Below are 23442 nucleotides of genomic sequence, written 5' to 3'. Positions count from 1 at the left end.
TCTTACCTTGTCACAAGGGGCATCACAGCAGGTAGCTCTGCATAGTTAATTTGGTAGATTTTTACATGTGGATGCACTTCCTGTTGTGACCGCAAATGGTTTTGTTTCCTCCTGGGATCGAACCGGGGATCTTCTGCTTGTTAGGCAAATGTGGAAATTGCTTCAACACCAGTAGTACGACAATGTGAAATGTTATTGTATTCTGATATGTTTAATATAGGGGTAAGCAACATCAGTAGAGACAGTTTTGAGCAATTTTTGACCAGAAAAAAAATTTATTTCACATTTCAGCCTTAGGATGGAGGTGACACGGTCTGTTTAACTACAGCTAGTTTACAATGTTCTGTTTTTTCCATTTAGAATATTATAAAACAATGAAAATAGTTTGCCTTTTTATGTTATGTTTACTACCAAAAAGAACAACTGTAATGTGGAGGAAGAAAATCAATAGGGTCACTAAAATTGGCACATACAGGCCTACTTTGAAACAGATATAAAGCTATGCAGGTCACTATCAGTCTTGCCTGCGTTTGTGAAAATGAATCAAATTAAAAGTAGCCAAGCAAGTGCAATCTGTACTTGATAATAAATGAAACAGTTATTATCCTAATAGCTTTAAAATAGTAAAAGTGAGGGGAGGGCAGTATTAATTTAATTTTAGCAAAAGTCTGATTACACATCGAGAATACCAGGAAGCATTGGCAGTGAATGCACTGTTCTTTATTTCTGTGTTTTACTCCATATTTTTTTCTTTTTTTGAACATGAACTCCATACTTAAGGCAATGAAACATGATGAAACATTACAAAAAAAAGTCAGTCTATAGGCTACATGTTTTTACAGTTGGAGAATGTAAATAATTATTTGAAATAATGATAGAAAAAATGGAGGGTGCTAAAAAAAAGTAAACCATTGTTCATTGACATATTTACTATTTGTTTTTTTTAAATGGATGTCACAGGGAGCCAGTGGAGGTGGTGGAGAAAAAAAACACATGTGGCTCCAGAGCAGCAGGTTACACACCCTTTATGTAACACAATGGTATTTATTGCAGCGATAAACTGGGTTTAGGTTAATTATCAATAAACATGCCGATTATTATTGTTTGTTTTCTTTCACTACGTGTTTGCAAATGACGAGATGCTCATTACATGACATTATATTAAATTATATTAAAGATAAAAAGAGTCAGGTTACCATATATTTTGCAATGCTACCAACCCCATTTGAGAAATCTTCCTTTTTATCATTAAAAACATTTTTTTTTTTCAATATTTGTTTTTTATTGGTTGGCAAATAATTTCAGTACTCATTTTGTCCTCTTTGTTGGAAACTCAGGTTCTAATATGCTTTGCAATTGTTGATGAATTTTCTATTTTTTTTTTTTTTTTTAAATATCATGTATTTTTTAATTCCTTTTCATTTTCAGCAGAATTGGAGATTTTTATTTTGCCAGTCATTTTACTGATGTGGTATTGAGTGCAGACATCATCATTGTGGTCACAAAGTAAATGCTTGAAGAAAGAAATGCTTTATTGTTCAGATGGACATCCACATTGAATATTATATACATGGTTATTAAATTGTGCTGTTTTGCTACTGTCTAATATGACATTGGCCCTTCTTTTCAGCAAAAGCTCTGGTTAATTCAGCTGTACACCAACCTGTGCTCAGCTATATGGTCTATCTTTAAGTCCCTTCTTTCCATTTGTTTTACTCACTCATCCACTCAATAACCAGCTATTTCCCTCCCTCTTACAATTCATTCACCCAAGAGATCGTATTTCTCTATTTCTGAACAGATCTGAAGCATCCATCTCAGCAATAGCTCAAGTCTTTTGTATTGGTTCGTCATTCAGACTTGGTAACAGGTCAGTCAGAGGTTGAGGTCCCATCTTTCTAGCGATAGTACTTGCAAGGGTGTTTGCTTTAGTTTGTCTGATTTGTCGTTCTCCTCTCCCTCTTCTGTACAGATGCTTCATACAAGATATTAAATGTGGCAACAGGCCTGAATAGTATTTTTACATGGCTGTTTTTTTTCCTACTCTAAAAGCCCTGTGGTACATTCTGTCTTCTTTTTCATTGTTAATGTGAAAAGACATGTTGATTTCATACAAAATGGGATAAACTTAAAACTGGAAGGATGCTGGGAATGCGTAGGCAGTGTCACCTGAACTAACCTCTCCTTACATTCAGCTTGAAACTGCCTGCTTTTACGTTTTCTCTGAAGACCTGCTCTTTTGTAAAAATGTAAATTGAAGTCTGGAATGATTTTTTTTTTTTTTTTTATTGGGAATGTTTGCCTTTATGAGCAGCCACTGTGATGAAGGTCACTGTAATGTTTAACCACTGGCTCCTGACAACGTTTACCCCCGCTTATTTTCCCACAAACTGCAATGCTACAGAGAACACTTTGATCACAAAGGCAGCAAATCCAGTAGCATTTAAGTTTCTCTCCGATGGAGTTTAATCGAAACACTTTAAGAGCACCTCCAGGTCATCTCAGCTCTCACTTGGTCTCTGGAATGCTTCAGATAAACTTAGAAATGGGCTAATATGTCTTTGTTGTTAGTTGTGGGAAACGGAAGAATGGGCAGAGTGTTGGTTGGTTAGAGCCCACATACAATTCATTTTTCCCTTTTTTTCCTCCCCCCTCCACTTTTGTTTTTTGTCTAAAAGCTCAAAGTTATAGAAAGATGGTTTGAAACTAGTAAGGCCCATACAGTGGCATTGATTTATTGATGCTGGAGCACAGTGTGACTCTTCCTCTCCCTCTGTGTTCGTCCCTGTGTCATAACTGGTATGTGTGCATACGCATGTCTGTCCCAGCATGCCGAGTCCGCTCCCTTGGGTCCCTGACCATGTGCGCGGGGTGGCTCCTCCTCCCCAGCTGTGAGGAGCAGGGCTCTGACATGGCCTGTCCCTTTAGCTCACTTTGAACGTTTGACACGCCGAGCGCAGAGGTCAGCCTGACCTACTTTCCCCTGGCGGTCCTTTCTGCTGAGCTGCAGCGCTCCTCAGCAGGGGGGACAGCGAGGGCGGCGCTGCTTACGCCTCCACTGCTGTCCTGGTGTGTTAAATCACCGCCATTTGTTAGGAGACACGTTCCCCTCTCTCTCTCTCTCTCTCTCTCTCTCTCTCTCTCTCTCTCTCTCTCTCTCTCTCTCTCTCTCTCTCTCTCTCTCTCTCTCTCTCTCTCTCTCTCTCTCTCTCTCTCTCTCTCTCTCTCTCTCTCTCTCTCTCTCTCTCTCTCTCTCTCTGTGTGTGTGTGTGTTGGTTTTCTTTTTTCTTTCTTTCTTTCTTAGGTGTGTAGGAGGCATCCCACATGCATGGACACAGACACAGGCTTGTACTGAGGTTGGATATGAAGTGCTCTGTGGGGGCTGCAGGTAGATGCTGGGCAGCACTTGGGCGGGACCCCTGCAGTGAGCTCTGTCTGACTCACTTTGTGTACAACTGTTAACACCCTCTGACCTCTTCCACCTACTTTATTTCCCTCTGCTGTTGAGCCACTTATGTCTTTATACCAACTTATAGCCCACTGTCTAAAAGTAAAGACCTGAATGGTAGATCTCAGTATCCGCAGCTCAAACAGTGACATACTGTTTATGAAACAGTATGTTAGTGGTAATTGGCAGTAATTTTTCATCAGCCTGTTGTTGTCTTCCTCCCCACTCTCTCTTCCCATTAGCAAAGAAGCTATGATCTATCAAATACAGTGACTTTTGTCTTTTCTGTGTTTTTTGTTTAGCTTTTTCTTCTTGTGCTGTTGTAATATTATAACATCCCCCTTTTGTTCCGATACCCCCTCACCTGCGTATGACCCGCAGCCTGGTGGTTTCTGCTTTAGACAAATGTGTCTAAAGCACTTCATTAAAAATTAAACTTCTGATGTAACAGCAGGCTTTGAACGCTTGACTGTATCAATGATTTAGGCCCAGTAGAAGGTCCTTAATGGATAAAGCCAACTTTCTGTGAGACTGCTTCTGGCTCCTTGGCATCAAAGTGACACACGCAAACACAGAAGCTGTGAAGGAAAAATGGTTTTAGGTACTTAAGGGTGTATCACACACGTCCCGGCTCACACTCTCCCCTGTTGGACATGTCTCGGAGTTTTAAAGTGGCATGGGTTGGCTAACTTGTGTGTTTGTCACCATCCACTATGCATGCGCATTGTTTTATTCATCCTGACCAAAGTCGAAATATGAAAAGGCAAGCGACAAATTGCAACCAAAAGGGCAAGGCCTTTTATAACGGTGCTGTTGCTTAGAGGCTCTGCAGACAAGCTGGGCTGCAATGAGTCATTAAGTAAAACCTCTGCTGGCCATCAGGCTGCTCTCACTACTGCTCAGGGTACGTGGCAAGTTGGTCAAGTCTATGTGACTTTTTAGATCTGATTCTTAAGATTAGTTTTTCCAGCATCATATCAGTGCACGTTTGTGTAGCATGCAACTGGATTTCACTCAGACCACATAATGGGTCTGATCACAGTGAAACCCTGAATGCTTCTGCATGTAGTTTTGAAGACCTGATAATGGCGTGACCACAAGATGCTGCGGTTTGAGAGGTTTTCATTAATTTATTCTGGTGTGTGAGAGCAGAACAGAATGATTGTCTTTTGTTTCCTGTAGTAAAAATGTTGGGCAGTGAATCGGTAAATTTAAGTTTTTGGCATGGAGTGATTTTAATAAACCATAAATTTGTCAAATATTCTGATTCCATTGTATACAGTTCATGATTTCTCTGTTTTATATGCTTCTGCAGTGAGTGATTTTGGGTTCTGAGGTTCATGATTTAGATGGTTATTTTTTGTGTGCCTGTTTTGGGAGGGAGAACACAGTTTTTACACTTGATAGTCTCTTGTTTTAAATTTTTCAGTCAACAGTGTTGCGTGCAAGTGTGGGACAGCCTGCCTGTGAATGATGTGTGTCTCTTATTACCATTGTGTTCTGTACTGTTGCTTTTTGTCTCAAGAGTTTCAGTTTTCCTTCAGGTATTTGGGTGATACTCCACCCTCACTCATATTTCACACACTGTCCTATAGGATTGCTCTTCTCTTCGCAGAGATGAACACCATCTTGAATTTGTCTCAGCTGTATTGAACTGAAAGACAATATGTGTCAGAATAGCTTCAGTGCAATCGTATTTTCTCCTGACCATCCTCATGCTCCGTTTGTTACAGTCAAATACTGTCAGTGAGACTTTTTCTTCCCCGTTTTTAGAAAAAGCAGTATGGGTACACGAAGCAGTCTTTTGGGCATATTTTAGTGAAACCAGGACTGCTTGGAATACGCCGTATGACCAGAGGTGGAGCAGAGAAGAGGATCATAATACTGTTGTGTTAAGAGAGAACCCTGCACATTTGTCCAATGAGATTTATTGTAAATACAGAAGATTTGTATGTCCTCATAAATTTGAAGTGCAGTGTGTAGTGCTACAGCACAAGCACTTAAAAAAGAAAAGAAAGAAGTCATAACTTTAAGTGTCAATATGTAATCTGGAAAGTTCTCATTTAGCCTGTGGCACAGTAAGGGCTTTGACTCTGCTGTCCCGACTTAAGTGGGAAATTTATTCCTCCAGTGTAGGGTCAGAAAAGTGTTGAGCCTTGACTATGGCTAGGGGATGTTTAACCACAGGGTCCTTGGCATATTGGACCAGCCAGTGGTGCAAAGGGAGCAGAGCTCAGCTCAGAGTTTACAGTTTGACCATGGCTCAGAGTCATGAAGGAGCTTTACTTGGCCTAAGGGCTAGGTCCGGACATTGCCTGTGGATGACACAAGGGCAGAATTATTTTCACTCCACTGACAGTTTCCCATGTATATTTTATTTTGGAGGAAACAAAAAAAAGCATTAATCTTCTCCTGAATTGTACGGGCATTTCAGGATTATTTAACGAGCAGGATTGGCAGCATTACGACCAGCCTGCCATTATCATCCCTCCTGTGGTATAATTGCCTTTGGTGTTGAACAAGCAGCTCCTATCTTTTGCATTTAGGGGTCTTTCACTCTCTCTCTGCCTGTGCCCCTCTCTCAGCTTATCTCCTGCATCCACTAAACTCATCAGAGAATCCTACAGCTTTTTAGTGTGACCATCTGTCAATACCACTCCATAAAGTGGAGTGGAGAAACGTGTGCATCCATTGGCTCTTATAAGCCCTCAGCTGGTTTGGCTCCAGCTGGATGTGAGGGCCTTACTGCTGGTGGTTAACCCAGGCCTGGAGCATCGCTCTCTAGCCCTTGTGGCTACTTCAGCCCACCTCGCCTCCCCTATCAGGCAGCTGGATGAACCTCCCTCTTCACCACTGTGGAGTAGCTTGTAACACTGTAATGAGTTAACTTTCAGAATGATCTACATAATTTATTTCCTGCCCCCACAGGAGCCCGCTGAAGCATTAATTAATATCAGGCACCGCTATCAGCAACCATCCCAGTGTGGGATTCCTTCTGGCTCCTATTTTTGGCGCTGGTGGAATTTGATATGTTGTGCAACCATAATGCAGTTTGTTGGACAGTGATGAAAGATGGTATGTCCTGGTGGTATTGTACATAAATTTGATCTCCTGCACATGAATCCAGACATGGTTGTGAGCCAGATCTGATGGCTTTGAAACAGCAGCAGGAGCGGTGACTAAACCTAAATGGTTCATAACAACAAGTTGCTTTTTGCCGCTACAAGTGATATTGCTCACATTTAGATATTTCAGACTTGTTAATGTGATCTGATTTCTATTTGTATTTTTTATTTCTTTATTTTTGATATATTAATTCACCTCACATTTTTTTCTCTCTCTCTGCTTCCCCCCACAGAACTCAATACGGCACAACCTGTCATTGAACAAGTGTTTTCTCAAAGTGCCTCGCTCCAAAGATGACCCAGGAAAGGTGAGACTTAAAAACATCAGCTGGTAATTGCAGACACCTATGGTTGCATGTAATTGCAAGCCAAATAAATGCAATATTTAAAATTTTAAGCAAGTACCCTAAGTTCGCAGAACTCACTATTACAGCATTTTTCTGTTGTGTATTGTGCTATCTCTGGCAGAAAAATATTAACTTTGAATTCCTGCCAGGACTCTTGACAGTCTGGAAATGCATGGAATGCTCGTAATCTATTATGAACCTCCCACCCCCACATAACTGCATTTCAAATATAAGGGGAGGCTAGTTTTTTCTTTTCTTTTTTTTCCTACTTCTTCTTTTTTTGTGTGCTGGCACAGACAACAGATGTGGGTGAGGAGAAGAAGCCAGACTGGTAGAGATGGGGCCATAACAGGGTACAAGTTAGGTCATTCCCAGAATCCGCCATCCATCAAGTATTTAATCCAAGTGAAGCTGAACCTACTGAGAGAAAAAACAAGAACTAAATCAGGCCTCTGCCTTTCACTTTTGTTTTCTGAAAGATTTATTCCAGGTTAATCTGACATTTTATTCATAAAAGGACCACCCGCACTTTCAACTTCCTTCTCTTCACAATCTATCTCTCGCAACATCAACCTGATATGAAGTAATTGCTGATAAACTTTGTTGTTCATGAATAGCGAGCCTTTAGGCCAAAATGTATGTGATGGTGAGCATAGGTGTAGCCATATGTGGTATAACCTAGATCATCCTGGAAATGTCAGAGCATGTGGTACATATGCTTAAAGAACCACACAAATAATTACTTACACACACACGCACACACGCACGCACGCATGAAGAGCTACGCCTAGCTGTGTAGAGGATGGGGACTGAATGCTAATTTCATGTTTTGCTGTAATCCTCTGATATTGACACTCCTGGGAGCTGCTCCACTAAATACAAAATAATCTATTGCTGTATGGATCCCATTCCAAATGCATGGCCAACATGCTCGCATCCTTAATGTTTAATTTGGAATTTTCCTCACTCCCTTCCCCCCCGAAGACAACTTCAAAGGGGCGCTAGCCGCTCTTGATATGTTGCATCAATATTGTAATGTGGCAGGAATATGAGAACTGCTGGTTGGATGAGATAGGAGAGTCATGTCGCTCTGTGTCTGTCTCTGAGATGGTGTAAGAGATGACAGTTGTTGTTGTTGTACATGTGCGCACACATGCGCACGCACATACACACACACACTGTGTCTACCTCAGAGGTAGAAATGTAGCCTGTGAAGGCTGCTGTTAGTAGTCTTCCTTTTAATTGGTCTTGTGTCTCGGCCTGGAGTTGCAAGGATCGCCACTGTACTTTCTTTGTTTGTCTTTCCTGTATTTATATATGAAAGGGGAAGCAGGTGACATAATTTATGGTGATGTATGAAAATAAGCTGCGTCATTGAGGGGAAGAGAACAGGTAGTGTACCTGTGTTATCAGGATCTTGAAAAAAATCTTCACAGCTGCCTTTGTTTTATTGCTGCAGAAATAGTGTGGCTTTCCTCTGTTGTTGCCCCAGACTCCAAGGATACACTTCACTTGGCATTGCTACATTTTTTTCTTTTTCTTTCTTTCTTTCTTTTTTTTGTGCTGTATATTTGTGAATAATTTAATGACTCTTTATATGCTTTTTTCTTTTTTTGCTGCCAAGTCTCTGGGGGTGGGTGTTGGAAAATGCAAAAACTCCCCTCCCATGAGGATTAACTTAAAGTGTTGTTCCCCCCCTAATTAAGAGAATCACCACAGAGCTTGGCTTTCTTTGTGTGACACTTAATTTTGAAACATCTGTACCTGCCCATTTCAGCTCTCAGAAAGAGAGCAGTTACATTTAGAGACTCTCTCATCTTTGCATATAACAAGGGTTTTGTTTTTTTGTTTTTTTGTTTTTTTAAAGCAGCCTGTATCTTGTGCTGATTGTGCTGTGAATCCCCCCCAGGAAAATACTAATTGACCCCAAAGCCTCACACTCATATGAAGAGTTATAATTTTAACCCCTGATGAATATAGACCAAGCCTGGATTTTTATTTTAACAATCGCAGCAGCAATTTATGCAAAAATGGCAGATTTGCTCAATTTAACAAGAGCAGGCTATTTTGTATGCTGCATTATTGTATAGATACTTGAAATACAGTTGTTCCATGGCCTCTCCTGTTGTTTAGAGAATTTCTTATAGAAATATCAATTATTCTCTCTGCTAAGGAAGTAATTTTAAAGGTCCTGATCTCACTTTCTCTTGACAATTGAGATTTTATCGGGGGTCATATGAAATATTAAAAACAAATTCAGAACTCGCGGGGCCTTAGGGTAAAAATCTCATTTTTAACAACTGCAAGCAGCGTTGCTGTTGGCTTCGAGGAGGCACACCATTGAAAAATAAATTAAATGGGGCGAATGCAAAGATAAATAATGCATCCTGGTTGTGGAATTACGAGCTGCAGCCCCAGAGCCAGCCCCAACTGTTCTCTCCTCGATTAGCCTTTTGTAGACCTTAGAAGAAAGCAACACGGCAGGGCTAGCGCTGCCTCCATTCCCGGGCTGAGGCAGGATCCTTCATCCTTGGCAGCAGCGCTCTGACTTCACTACCTGAGGCTGAGGAAGTACAGCTTCAGGAAAGGCTTAGCATTTCACCACCAACAGCTGCCCTCACCAGCCTCTCATTGAGGAGCAGCCTCAGAGGAGGAAAAGCCAAGGCTTTCTTGCTAACAAAGCCCACCCACACACCACTCAAACTCTTAACACATAGCTATCAACTCAAATAAAGGCTCGGGCTGATAGGACAGATTTTAACAGAGCGTATGAGGCCCAAGAGTTCTGAATATGCTGGTATATTTCAGTGCCAAAAATGTTTGTGATATCAGAGTGGAAATGTCTTAATCCTGATTTGTTTTTTCTTTCGTTTGTTTGTTTTCCTTTTTTTCCATTTTTAATCTGACTTTTTTCCTGACTTTAATGAATATTTGACATTTAAGAGGTGAGCTGTAAAGATGGGAATGACATGAAATTCTGGGGTGATGTGTGACAAGAGTCCCAAGCCATACTCAAACCATCAAAGTTGCATGCTCTGTAACCATTCAGCAATGAATGCATGGGAATTTCTGGGGTATCATGTGAGAAAGCAGTCTGTTTTACCAGCTCACGGGCTTTTCTTCTGTCTGCAGGGCTCTTACTGGGCCATCGATACCAACCCAAAAGAGGATGCTTTGCCTACACGGCCAAAGAAGAGGCCGCGGTCTGGAGAGCGGGTGAGTCTGATAGGAGAAACTTAACATTCTCTGCAAGAATATGCATTTATATAGATAGATAGATACACACACACACATATACACCCTTCTCCTCCTTCATTCTTGTTAAAGCGTTAATATCTGTGTGGTTCAGTATATTTTTTTTGTGTCTTTACCTTGCATCTGCCTCAGTGTTGTTTTCCTTTTGCCCTTCTTTCTCTCCCACTTTCCCTTCACTCTTTCTCTAGCACTTGCAGACGTGCACACACACACACACACACAGACTCAGTAGGAGTTCATATCCAGACTTTATGTAACTACCTCTTCATGCTGCTTCGCTAGCCTGTCATGAAGTGGGCTCCTTATTAATAAACTATGCCTCAGGCAACCATTACATACATTACATTTTGCACTCACTTTTTTTAACAAACATCAATTAATGCAGAACTGTGTGCAGCGGCTATTCTGAGCGGGAGCTTTTGTCTTTAATTATGCATGAGCTTCATCCGCCCGTTAACGTACGGCTGTACAGGTTTTTACTGAGCTGCTCAGATTGACCTGGCCCTTGGGCATCCCAACACAGGGGGCTCTCGTCTCTTCCTTCTCCACAATGTGGCTGACCAGAGGCTACGATGAAGAGAAATTCCCCAAGCTGGCAAGGGAGACTCATATGCACACGCCACACACACACACACACACACACACACACACACACACACACACACACACACACACACACACACACACACACACACACACACACACTATTGTCTCTACCAGACACATACACAAGCACATAGACTCCATTAAGCTTAAAATGCTGTTTATGTAGTTGCCTCACGGCATCCAAATACTATCAGATTCATTCAACAAACTGTGGTATTGCAGGTGTGTGATCTTAGGTACACAAAGCGTGCCTTGTTTTTAGTGTTTTTAGTACCTTTGTTTTTTGAGTGTGACACAAAAGCACGCACAAAGCGAAGAGGACTCTGTTTTCTGTACGACACGTAAACTGCCCCCCCCTCCCCCCTCAGACCCTGCCTGTCTACAAAGGCTTCCTTGAAGGGTCTCACACAGTGAAATTGAGAGTTTGTGAAATCTCATTTATGTTTAGCATGAATTTGCAGCCTTTCCTCTTACAGTAAGCAGTTTTGGGAGACAGCCACAGCAGAGTTATCTCTCACAACAGTGTACCTATACTGCAAGACAAGGGGTTGCATGTGTGCATCAATATGGTATGTGTTTGGGTGGGAGGTGACGGCAGGGTTTGGGGTTTCACACCTATTTTCTTTTTAGTTTTTTTTTTTCTAGTCCTAAATCAAGTTGTGTCTCTGATGTATCATAGAAGCAGCTCTGTTTGGTTTTTGTTTTCAGATCTTGCAAATGGATATGAATGTGATAGCAGCATGAAATTTGTTACCAGCTTTAATACAGGTTGCTCCTGCAGTAGTGGGATCTCGTGTGTTTAATAATTGGATTACGTTGACTTCTTTTTTGTTCTGCCTCCACTCCCTGCCCCCAACCCCCACAGGCTTCCACGCCGTACAGCCTAGAGTCAGAGTCTTTGGGGATGGAGTGTATGATCTCTGGAAGTGCCTCTCCAACGCTGGCAATCAACACTGTGACTAACAAGGTACTACAGCCAGCAATCCAGCCTCCAGCTCCAACACACACCTGGCTACACGGCTGCACCCTGACCCCACCCACTTCTCCAACCACCTACAGCACTATTCCCCACAGACACAGGAGCACTTTTGTGAAGGGGAGATGCAGGCGCGCACACACACACTTTCACACGAGCATATGCTCATGTGCCTAAAGCTTCTCTTCATCACAACCCACACCAAAATACACAACTATGTGCCCTGCTGTACCTTTTTCCTCTACAACAACAGGCAGCAGGCTCTTGTTATCTTTAGTGCAGAAATATGATGCTCACACTGGTGCTTGCCTTTGCAACCTGATAGACTGCACACAGTCTTGTGCACATTTGGAAACAGAATACTCCACATGCTGTTTGGGGTTTCTGTATTCACACCTGTAGTGCAGGTTGACAACCGAAAAGTTGTTTTCTCACCGAGTGACCACTCTACAGGTGACCACCCCGGCTGCTGGCTCTGTCTGCTCTCCGTGGCTTTTCTTTTCTTTTCTTTTTTTAAGCATCTGTGAAAACATGGAAACACTTGTACATCATAGAGCAAAGCTACAGGGACTGCTAGCTGTTAGCTCTGAGTGTGCTGCTCACTCTGAAATTTAAATAGGCTTTTTAACCTTAAGCTCTCATCCTCTGAGCCCAGTGGGGGCAGCTCTCAGGAGTACTTTTAAAAAGCCTACAAGAGTCGCTTATTCATTTCCTGCAAGCATTACAAAAAAATATGGTTTAACATGAACAGGGGTGTTCACAGAAAAGATGAGTTAGTGCTTATATGACAGAGGCTCTTAAGTTTCAAGTTAAAGGCAAAAGTCTGAGCATATTTCTGCGTGTGTTATAATTTTTATGCATGCACATTTATGTTACAAAGCGTTTCTACTTGTTTTGTGGAGCATGTCGGTGACAACTACCTAGGGGCTGTTTCTGTAGCAGACAGATTCATTGGCCAAAGTGTGGAGACAGATGACCCTTTTCCTGTTTGAGTACTACAGACAAGCACTTTCCACCGATCTCCACCACCAGCCGCTGCATAATAAGGCCCTAATGTTAAGAGCTGACAGTTAAGTCTGGATCCCTGCCATTGAATACCTCCAGCCAAATAACTTAGACGAGTAATAACCGACATGCATAAAAATGACACCCAAAAAAACCCATCAGCTGAGCAATTTCAAGCCAGTTTTGTCTTCTTTTGTTCATTTGATTGTGACAAAAAGTGTTATGGCAATAAAGCGAGCAGAAGACAAAGTGGAATAGCAACAGATCTGAGGTCTGATGTCCTCAGAGAGAGCTTGTTTCTCACTGTCTTACACTGTAAACACACAACAGGCCACGCCTCTTTCGGTGCAGCATGCCAAGCCACAGGAATTCCCTCTCTGTTTTTTTTTCTCCTCTCTCTCTCTTTCTATTCTAGTCTCTCTCCCTCATATTCCCGCCTTCTCGCATAGACCAATGGGAAAAGCTGGCAGGACGACTACTGAACCAGCAAGAATCTTCTGTCTAGCATTCCTCACACGATTGTACTCCCTCTCCCTCTCTCACTTTGGTGACTTTTCTTTGCCCCCCACCAAAGATTGTGTTCTGAGATTATCCTAAACACTGGCATTAAAGTGACAAAACTTTGGCACTAATGTGTGGATGATTGAGAGGGGGCAGGAACAGATTGTTGGAAATATGCTTGCTAATGAATAGTTATTCTTCTCCTCTCATCTCCTTCATGCATCTCATACCCTTTTTGTGTCTCTTCCACTGTCACCTTGTGTCTGTGCGATCATGCATGCGGGGATTGTGCCGAACATTGGCTGGCATTGTTGGAGACACCTGGGCTTTGATTTCATAATCCATGTCTCATGCACCAGATTAGGCCCCCATGTAAAAGACACCTCTGGCTTTTTACTTAATTCACTGCTAAGAATAGAACTCTGACTCGCTTGCCTGCTAGCCGTACACAGTTTTTACTGTGGCGCTGCTCCTGCCTGTATGAACACGCTTGCCTCGGCCTCTGTGTGTTTATGTGTGTTGTTCTACCTTTGTGCACGTCCGTTGCTGTAGCAATGCATGTCTATTATATGTTACATGCTTCTATGTATGTGGGTGAGACGCGACTGGGTGTTAGCCTGCGACGGTGCGTGTTTGAGTAGGCGTCTTCACTCAGAGGACTTGGTGTTGGGTGGGGATGGGGGTTCTGGGTAAACCACAGAGCAGTGAGGTTTTTGAAATCATCACACTTTATGGTTGAATGGTGTAAAAATAGATTGTGGTGAGAGACTTAAGGCTAAAAGCTTGTTTTATGACTTCATTACACATAACATTTATATATCTGTGGCACGCTGTTTTTGATTAGCATTGTAGGGCTGAGTTTGTAGACGTGCTTAAGCCTTCAGTCTTAGCTGCTCATTGAGTTCCCTTTTGCGCTAATGAACGCTGGAGCCAGGCCCACACTGAGTGGAAGAAGGCTAGAGTTGCCTAATGAGCTTCTTTTACCACCCCCCTGTTGTCCTCTTCCTCTGCATCACCCCTCTTCTTCAAACAGTGTTTTCTGGATTCAGCATTTGCGCTGTTGAGTTGTGTTGGGTTTTTTTTTTTTAAAATTGCACTATTTCTATCTCATTCTATCAGTGCAGAAGCCAAGCTCCATATTAAAGGCTTAATATGATCTGAAGCTCTTGCTCTGTGCTCTGGATTCGCACCAACATATTAGTCAGCCAGCCAGCCAATCAGTCAGAGAAGAGAAGACTGGTCAGGGCTGCCTGAATTTCCTCACCTCCTTGGGGCCGCTGTGGTGCCACGCTGTGGCTCAACAGAAAGACAAGAGGCTTCAGTCCATTGCTGCTGCTACTGAGAGGCAGGGTGCTGGACAAGCCGGGCCAATCTGCCTGCCTGAAGGCTACTACAACTGCTGTTTCATTGTGCTCAGCACAGAGCCCACTCTGTTGAGCAGCAGTGATGAGCAGAAGCCACCATGCTGCACTCACACATGGACAGGCACACACAAATCTAAGAATGCCATGCCTTCTTCCACTGCAACACCACCAGCACATTACTGCCATTCTTTTCTCACCAAACAAAACTCAGCACATGGGATGGTCTCTGTGGGTGTCATTATATTCATTATCTGGATTATTCTTCTTACTACTGTCTTAATTGTCTGACGGCACACTTTATTTGGGGAATGGCGGGAGGACTAAACCTTGTTAGACAATAATTAAGATTGTCGTCCTGAAGTGCCTCAGCTAGTTTCGCTCCTATATTGAAAGGTCAGTGTCTCGGCTGCACTGAAATCCTTTGTTAGCTGTCCCAAACGGATTTGCGCTTGGTGAGCAGATGTGGCTGACATCGCCAGTAGCATGACCTTTAGTGATGGGAATGTCTCAGCTGTCTCCAGACCCCTTAACACATTCAGATGGAACCCCTTAGTGACTGCGGAGGGTGTTGAGCAGCACCCTGTCTCTCTCACTGACACACACACACATGCACGAAGTAAAGCGAAAAACTATTCTGCAATTATGACATGCTGGTGCATGCAGCACACACACATCTCCTGGCTTCACATTCCCACTTCTAATATCATTAAACTGCACACCAACATTACCTTTCACACCAATTTTCTTCAAGGAATGCTGATAGTAAGAGTGCATTTATTTGTGTGGTTGGGGTTTTTTTTCTTTCTTTTTTTTTTTAAGACATCAAGGCTAATGCACATGTGTATGCGTTTCAGGTGGCGTTGTACAACACAGACCAGGAAGGGAGTGATAGTCCAAGAAGCAGCCTTAACAACAGCCTGTCTGATCAGAGTCTGGCCTCCGTCAATCTCAACAGCGTGGGCAGTGTGCACAGCTATACACCGGTAAGAAATAGGATGAATGTTGTTGAGAGAATTGTAGTCATTTTTATGGATTCAGCACTCTCAATCTCTTGATTGCAAAGTTTAACTTTCACATTGACTAATTTAGAAGGGCGCTAAAGATAGACAAGCTCTACCTCACCTCCTAAAAAAACCCAACAAAAAACATAAAACATCAAAAGTTAATGAGACCTGGGTTGGTTGAATCAAACAGCCATAAAACAAGAGGAAACACCCTCACCTTCAGCAGTGTATTTAAAAAAAAAAAGAGTTTTGGAAAAATACAGCAGCAGTTTTATTCCCTGCACTGTACAGTCTCAGGAAATGCATTTTTCTTCTGTGGTGTTCATGCAGCACCACATGATCACCAAACACCTGCAACAAAAGAATGGGTTGCTACCCGCTCCCTGAGCCAGTCAGGCTTGATACAGATTTGACGTGGGCCGCGTCTTATTGAGGTTGACCTAAGCGGAGCCATAAAGACCTCGGGTTTATTTGCTGCAATTAATCTGCATCGTTCATGGGAACAAAGAAAAAACAATAAAGGTGCCAGGGCAGGTTGTTCCTGCTGTTCTGCAAAGAGTCAATAGTGTAGAACAGTGGGATTTTTTTTTTTGTTTGTTTCTGGCTCTTACTGAATATTTGTAACAGGATATTTATATAAATTTGGTGTAATTGTTGTTTTTTGAGCACTAAGCACTTACAGCCAAATGATAAATTGTCATTGTGTTCATATTTTTCCAACCCGTAGGAGAGCCACAGTCGCTAAATGAATGAAAATGAAACACTGCCAGGCTTAGAAAGTGTACTGTATCCCATATTTTATCTGCTTAGAAAGTCCCTGGAGTCTTTCTTCAGAGGAGCCAGCCGTAGACGGTAATAGACCGAGGTTCAGGGTGGACATGAGCTGGAGTACAACATCAGGAAGGGGGTTAAGGGAAACAGAGAAAAATGTGCACGCTCCTGGAACCCAGACAAAGAGAAGTGCTTCCTCTGATGTCCTCCCACCAGAGATGCCCCCTCTTTGGTGTGGTCCTCCTGCATCCTAGAGCGCTCCGTGCTCCAGGCGCTGGGCATCGATCGTCTCAGCCTGATGGATGTGCTCGCTCTCTCTTCTCTGTTTCTCTCTCACTCTCACACACAGCCAAAGCAGCAGCTCGCAGTAAACACTCCGGCTTTATTATCACCTCTTCACTCTTAGCCTTGCCAGTCTGTGAGCCATGCGCTTCAGCAGCGTGCCCACATATTGGAAGAGGAAGATGTTATGATCAAAAATTGGACGTGAACTCTCTTGTAGTGCTAGCCCACAGTGGTAACAGGTCAGGTCCTACTTTGTGAAATAACCATGGTTTTGTGTTGCTGCACTTGCTGTGGTGAATCTCATAGATAAATTCTTAGCTGGAGGGGACGCTGCTTGCCGTCTCACACCCAGGGGCAGTGCATAACATTGACTGCCCACACAAATACATGGGTAAAATGGCTGCTTATTTGTACAAGGTATTGCTATTGATTTTGTTTTAAATACATTTTGCTTAGCCACCTGAGTATTGGCTTTGTGTCCATTCGAGTTGCTCTCTTAATGTTGTGTGAGCCAAGGCGGTAAGCACTGACCTAGATTGTTGTGCTTCGCGTAATTGTTCTTTATATGTAACATGACTGACACCCTTTCAGGCGGAAATAGACATTGTAGCCGTCACTCCTCAGAACAATTAAACCATGCATGTGTTTGAGAACTGCTTTATATTTGATGCGGTTCCTTGATAAGGTGAGCATGGTGTGGGTATCTTTGAAAAGTACAGGTGCTCCTCTACAGTAATCCCTGTAGCTTATACCTTAACCAGTGAAACATCAAACAAAGTGTTGGTCACTTTTGTAACTCTTTGCTGTCGTTACTCTGTTCATTTGTCCAGGTGACCAGTCACCCAGAGCCTGTGTCCCAGTCTATGAGCCTCCAGCAGCCTCCCCAGTCCCAGTATAACATGCCAGACAGGGACAAGCAGCTCTTGTTCTCAGAATTTGAAGATCTCAGTGCCTCCTTCCGCAGCCTTTACAAGTCTGTTTTTGAGCAGTCCTTCAGCCAACAAGGTAAGTGGGCTCACGGGAGCATCAAGTGGAAACCTAATAGAGGGCCTAAGCTTCAATCATCAAGGAACAGGATGATTCTCAGAACGATTTTCCTAATGCGGGTTTGTTCTTAACAGCTGGGGCTATAGAGAGTCTTTAGGCACTAATGAGGTTTACAAAGAATTGAGCAGGTTTTCAAACAGGCTGACGAGCCTATAGTGGAAATCTATACTGAGTATTTTCACAATCTTCTGCCAGGGAAAATGTAAAAACCACCTCATTTAATATACAAAAGCAGAGTCTGAGAGTCTGTGTATTTCATTAACCGACGCAGGCTTAATTCTCCACACGTTTCTTCACGTTAGACAAATGCTGTCTGCATCTTGTCACATGTCAAGTTTTTCACGTAGGGTATGTTTCATCAGATGAGTGGAAGAGGTTGCAGGCAGCTTAAGGCCTCAGTAAATCTGTTGGATTTGAGGTTCATTTGTCATAATGATGGGGAATTTGTATCATATAATACACGGTGTTGGAGCACAGCCTTCCAAAGGGCTGTGAGTCCCTGCAGAACAAAAAGCAGTTTTGCTTGTAATCTGATTGACTGATAAACATGGAGCACTTGACAAGCGAGTTATGAGCAAAGTCGACTGAGCTTTCTGTGTATAACCTACTTTCACAAATCAAATGCATTTCATGCTAATGTTTTCAAAGAGTTCCTCTCCTTTAATCTATCATCTATGTTTCATTAGTTGAAAGTTGTAACCTTTTTTTATGTGCATAAAAGTGAAATCTCTTAGTCAGACAAGCTCTAGCAATTAAAAAGCGTAAATAATCGAGCTAGAGGATTTCACACTCTGCCGCTGTAGACAGTGAGCTAATTCACTGGCTTTGATAATAGGTAATGAGCTCGCATTATTATTCTGGTGCCGCGTTAATTGCTTTCTGTATTTCCCTCGTTGGACAATGGGCTTTCTGTGCCGATAAGAGATGCACCTTTGTCACCCCTGCAGTGAGTGTTACGTGCCGATTGTGGGGGTGCAGGGCTGGAGTCAGCTCTAAAAGCACTCCAGTGAAATAGGTTTACTGTGCCAAAGCTGTGAAGGACAGTGCCTCTTACGACCACTCCCCGGCACTCAGATGATTGCAGTTGGGTGTGCAGATGCTCATGCTCCAGTCATGTCTGCGCAGCGGCACGATGAATCTGTCAAAGACGGCGTTGCTGGAGAAGAGTGTCGACGGCAACTCGAGACAGCGAACCTTAGAATCAAAACTGGTGCTGAGTCATTCCCTGACACGATAAAATGGCAGCTGGCCTGTCTCAATACAGGAGGCCCCTGTCCCATTACTGTCAGATGCTAAGACTGATGACCTGAAGTAGATGTTTAAACATGTGATGGCTTCCGACTCTTATTTGTATTTCTGCTTAAGTGCCTTAAATGCATTCGATCCTGCAACCATGTGAGTGCATTTGTTTGGGAAATTAGTAGCAGCTGGAGCTACAGCTAAATATAGTTTCATTATAAATTAATTTTCCATTATTTTTAGATTTAGTGATTCCCAGGGGACAGGGTAATGTCTACAAATTGCTTTTGGCTGTAATAGAAAATGGTGCAAAATCTAAACGTGGTGATGAGAACCATATAAAAGCAACACATCCTCAAAAGTGAGAAGCTGAAACAAGTACCTAAGTAAAAAGTCAAATTATATTGAGTTAATTGTTGAATAATTTTTCATAATTTTCCTTGTTCCTGCACTGATTGTCCTTGTTTTATTGTAAATACAATTAAAAATTAATTGTGTTAATAATTCTTTACTTTATTGATGTTTTATTTTTCAGGTCTGATGGGCATACCGGCAGATTCCTCCCAGCAGACCCACACCTCCTGCTCCTATCAGCACTCTCCCAGTGGCACCATTAGCTCTCAGAACAGCCTCTCAAACAACCAGTCTAACAACCACCCTAACAGCCACTCCACCAACAGCGGTCAGGTTCCCCTGTCCCATCCTGCCCAAGCCCACCCTGGCCACGGCTCGCCCCATGCGCAGCACCTCTCGCAGCACGGGGGCCCTCACAACCAACACAGCCAACACGCCCAGCACAGCCAACACAGTCAGCACCCACAGCACCAACAGCACTCCCAGCATCCTCAGCATGCTGCGCACTCCCAGCACGGGCAGCATCCATCGCAGCACCAGTCCCACAGCCAGCACCCGCAGCAACACACGCCACACCCCTCTCAACACACACAGCACAGCCAGCACCCTTCTCAACATGGACAGCAGCACCAGAGCCTCTCCCACCAGCCCCATCCTACCCAGCAACAAATGGCCTGCAACACAGGTAAGGCCCTCTGTCTGTCACCTGTCTGTGGACCCAGCGTCGCCTCGTGTTGTTCACTCTTCATCCTGTCCATCACGCAAACCACATGTAAAGCAAAGATGGCGTGCTCACAGCTGAATTGGATTTCTTATCTTTTCTTATCTCTTTTTTCTTTTTTTCTTTTTTTGTAATAAAGCACTGAGAAATTGTTTTAGATGCTGAAGACTAAATCATCTCCTGATTTATTATCTGTGCTGTTGAGAACAAAGCAGTGCTGAAACCGCTGATTTCTGCAGCCTGTACAGTCACCTGGCACCTCCTAGTGGCCACACCACAGCACTGAACTGTTTAACAGCCCAAAAAAGGGGTTTTATATTTGGCATTGACTTCTTATTAATTTTTCGGAAAAAGACTGCCAGCAAAACCAAAAATGTGACTAAAATGACCTGACCTTTATGTGCAGACATTATTGTTGTTGTCAGGAAATAATGGCTTTCCATCGCCAGACAAAAGCTGTTTTCACACAATGCACCCTTCAACCTTTTTTTGACATTACCCAACAGAGCTCCTTTTAAGACTGCAAATGTCCAATGCAGTCTGATCAGACATTAAATGATCTTTTTTGTATGTATTTTTGGAGCGTAGTGGAGAGAAAACAGGAAAACTGGAAGAAAGGCAATAAATGGCTACGGGGCAGATTCAAACCTGGGCTTCTGCATTAACCTTTTAGCAAACGGGTCACATGCTCAGCCCTGTGAGCTTAACCTACACCCCAGACATTAAATAATCTTTAACCTGCTATCTCTCTATTACAATATCGCTGTGAGCCCGGAGCAAGTAGTTATCCTGAAAATCCTGAGCAAGAGGGTCATCATGTGTGCTCCCTCACTGTAGCCTTTACCCAGGCCACACCCTGTCCTAAACCAAACAATGAGACTCTCCTTATGTGTACTCAGACAGCTGCTCAAATCTCGTTCTTCCGATACTGTCCAGAGTTCATGTGTGAAAACGGCTCAGTCCCCAAAATGTACAGTTGTAACTGTTACCTCACATTTGAGGTTTAAATTCCTCTTAACTGGATAAAACTACAATAGATAAGCACTGAAATGTGTCATGTACAGAGAGATTTCAGTCCTCATACCACATGGGCCCATATTAAATGGGTTGCAAATGGCCCTACTCGGTGAGAGGGAAACTCCATTTGAACCAGAAGGGGAGGCAGACACGTTCTGCCAGAGCAAGTGCTTCTACAATTATGACTGAAACTGTATTTGTCCCTGGCGTGAACTTGGCATTGGAACCAAAATCACATGACTTTGATCTCTTACCTTGTAATGTTACACATAGTATGCTGTGTGTGTTGCAGGTTTACTGTCTGACTGGTACCCAAATCTGGATGCACTGAAAGAAAGCTGTCGTATTGCTAGCAGCTATAACTGGGCTGATGTCGACCTTTCACCTTTCCAAGGTGCGGTTTGGTCACTACAAGTAGATCTCAATCCATTTGCAGTTATTAAATTTGATAAGTGAAGAATTTATAAAAAGCTTTTGCTGTCAGATTTACCTCCTGTCTAACATGTATGCAGTCAGAAGATTTAAAGCTAGAAGCTGACAGTACAGTAATGCCCCAGCTTTTGATTGAGTGCTCAAATGTTGACTCTGTGGAGTTGATTACCAGTTTAATTAAACTGAGCTCTTCAATTAAATAACACTGCCTTCAAGTTTAATTACCAAAACACCAAGCTCAGCAGGTCAGTTTATCCAATTACAGTCTAGGATTGCAAGGTAGGATGTTTTTAAATATCACCCACTGAAGGTTACTGACATAATGAATATATATTGCAGCAAAGTTTTTGCTACTTGTTTGTAAATTAGTTTGTCATTTACTAAAATTTATATTCTGTGGAAAGTCAACTGGAGCGGTTTCACACATTTCATTGTCACAAAATTTTATTTTAAGTCAATTAAGTCCAGCACCACCTGCTTCTCATGTGCTAAAATGTATGTTTTATCTTCCCAAGGACTGAGAGAGAGCATGAGACAAGCAGAGTTGAACAACTGGTCTCTGGAACCCACCCAAATCGCAGACCTCTGCTCATCCATCAACCAGTTTTTTGCCCGCACTGGCGTGATCCAGCCACAGGGGACAGTGCAGCCTCCCGTTTGCCATGGCTCTATGCACACCAACAAACCCAGCCAGCATCTCAACGCAGGTTAAACAGCTGATTCTTAACCTTTCAGCCCTAATCAGAGATCATTGTTGGCGTGTAAATGTGCATGTTTGTGGGTCTGAAATGACTATCGACTCAAAAAGAGTAATCTGTATGTTTGCTTTGTTTGGAAATCCAGTAATCTGTGTAATGAAATGACCCTTTTCCTTGATTAGTTTAGTTTGTATTTCATTATATAGTATATGAATGCTTAATTGCTTAAACATCAGCTTTCATAAGGAGGTCTTTTTGCCGTTGCACATTAACAATTGTTTATCTGGAAGATTTTTCCTCCTTCCAAGTCAGTCTCACAAACAGTTTGCCTGTCTTTAAGGACAAATATAGATTTGTTAGCTATGAAGCACTGGTTTCTACACCAGTAATAAATATAACTTGACATTAGAGAGGAAATAATTCACAAATGGATAAAAGTACCAACACTGGCACTAAACTAGGAGAGTGCGAACACTACCCAACCTTATGAACTTTATAGTGTAGTTACATTTAGTTGCATGAGTTATAATAATAACAATGATAATAATAGCAATAATAATAATAATAATAATAGCAAGCAGCTTGGCAGCACAGTGGTGCATCAGACGTCTCACAGTAAGAAGGTTCTGTGTTTGAACCTGTCAGAGGACACGCTTGTCAGTTTAATTGGTGATTTTAAAGTGGCTGCTGGTCTAATGATAAATGCTTATGTTTCCCCGTGTTAGCCTGTTAAAAAAAGACACTGTGCCAGGATGAGCGAGGTTAGCCAGGGGTGAAGAAGTCTTCATGCATGGAATAAATTGGCACCGGATCAATCCTAAATGTCTAGACCTAGTTCAATAAGGAGAGATTGTCTGGAAGAATTGAAGAGGATTTATTGAGATATATACATTTTGATTAATAAGCTATTTGGCCATTAGACTCCGATGAGCAGAACTGAGTCCCAGCATGGATAGAAACTGGGATGGGAGGCTTGGATGGGGCTTTGAATGACCAGGCTGAGGCGGGCAATATGAAAGAGAGTCTGAAAGGAAGAATGACAGACAAACACTGAGATTTAACTGGTGGATGGCAGCAGATGGCTGTCTTTCCCTGTTTCTTCCTGTTAAATGGGAGTTCTTTCTTCCCACTATCGTCAAGTGCTTGCTCAAAGAGGGTCATTCAATTGTTTGGGCTTTTGGTCTTCTATTGTATGGACTTTATCTTACAATATAAAGTGCCTTTAGGCACTCTATAAAAAAAAAAAC

The 23442-nt window shown here is 42.6% G+C and overlaps 1 protein-coding gene across 4 annotated transcripts in view; it reads left to right on the top strand.

Annotated features, from left to right (window-relative positions):
• Positions 1-23442, top strand: part of foxj3 (forkhead box J3) — a 96972-nt gene that overhangs the window by 66774 nt on the left and 6756 nt on the right. For 3 of the 4 annotated variants that reach the window (XM_085159249.1, XM_085159250.1, XM_085159248.1), the window contains exons 3-10: positions 6807-6881; positions 10053-10136; positions 11647-11748; positions 15482-15610; positions 17518-17692; positions 19509-20012; positions 21358-21459; positions 22013-22204. In XM_085159249.1, the coding sequence (XP_085015375.1) occupies positions 6807-6881; positions 10053-10136; positions 11647-11748; positions 15482-15610; positions 17518-17692; positions 19509-20012; positions 21358-21459; positions 22013-22204 (1363 nt within the window). The other variant, XM_085159251.1, reaches the window with a different exon arrangement.

Source organism: Neolamprologus multifasciatus, chromosome 5 (assembly GCF_963576455.1).
Source record: "Neolamprologus multifasciatus chromosome 5, fNeoMul1.2, whole genome shotgun sequence".
Taxonomy (NCBI): domain Eukaryota; kingdom Metazoa; phylum Chordata; class Actinopteri; order Cichliformes; family Cichlidae; genus Neolamprologus; species Neolamprologus multifasciatus.
Note: the sequence above shows the minus strand (reverse complement) of the source record. Positions and strands in the feature narration are given on the sequence as shown.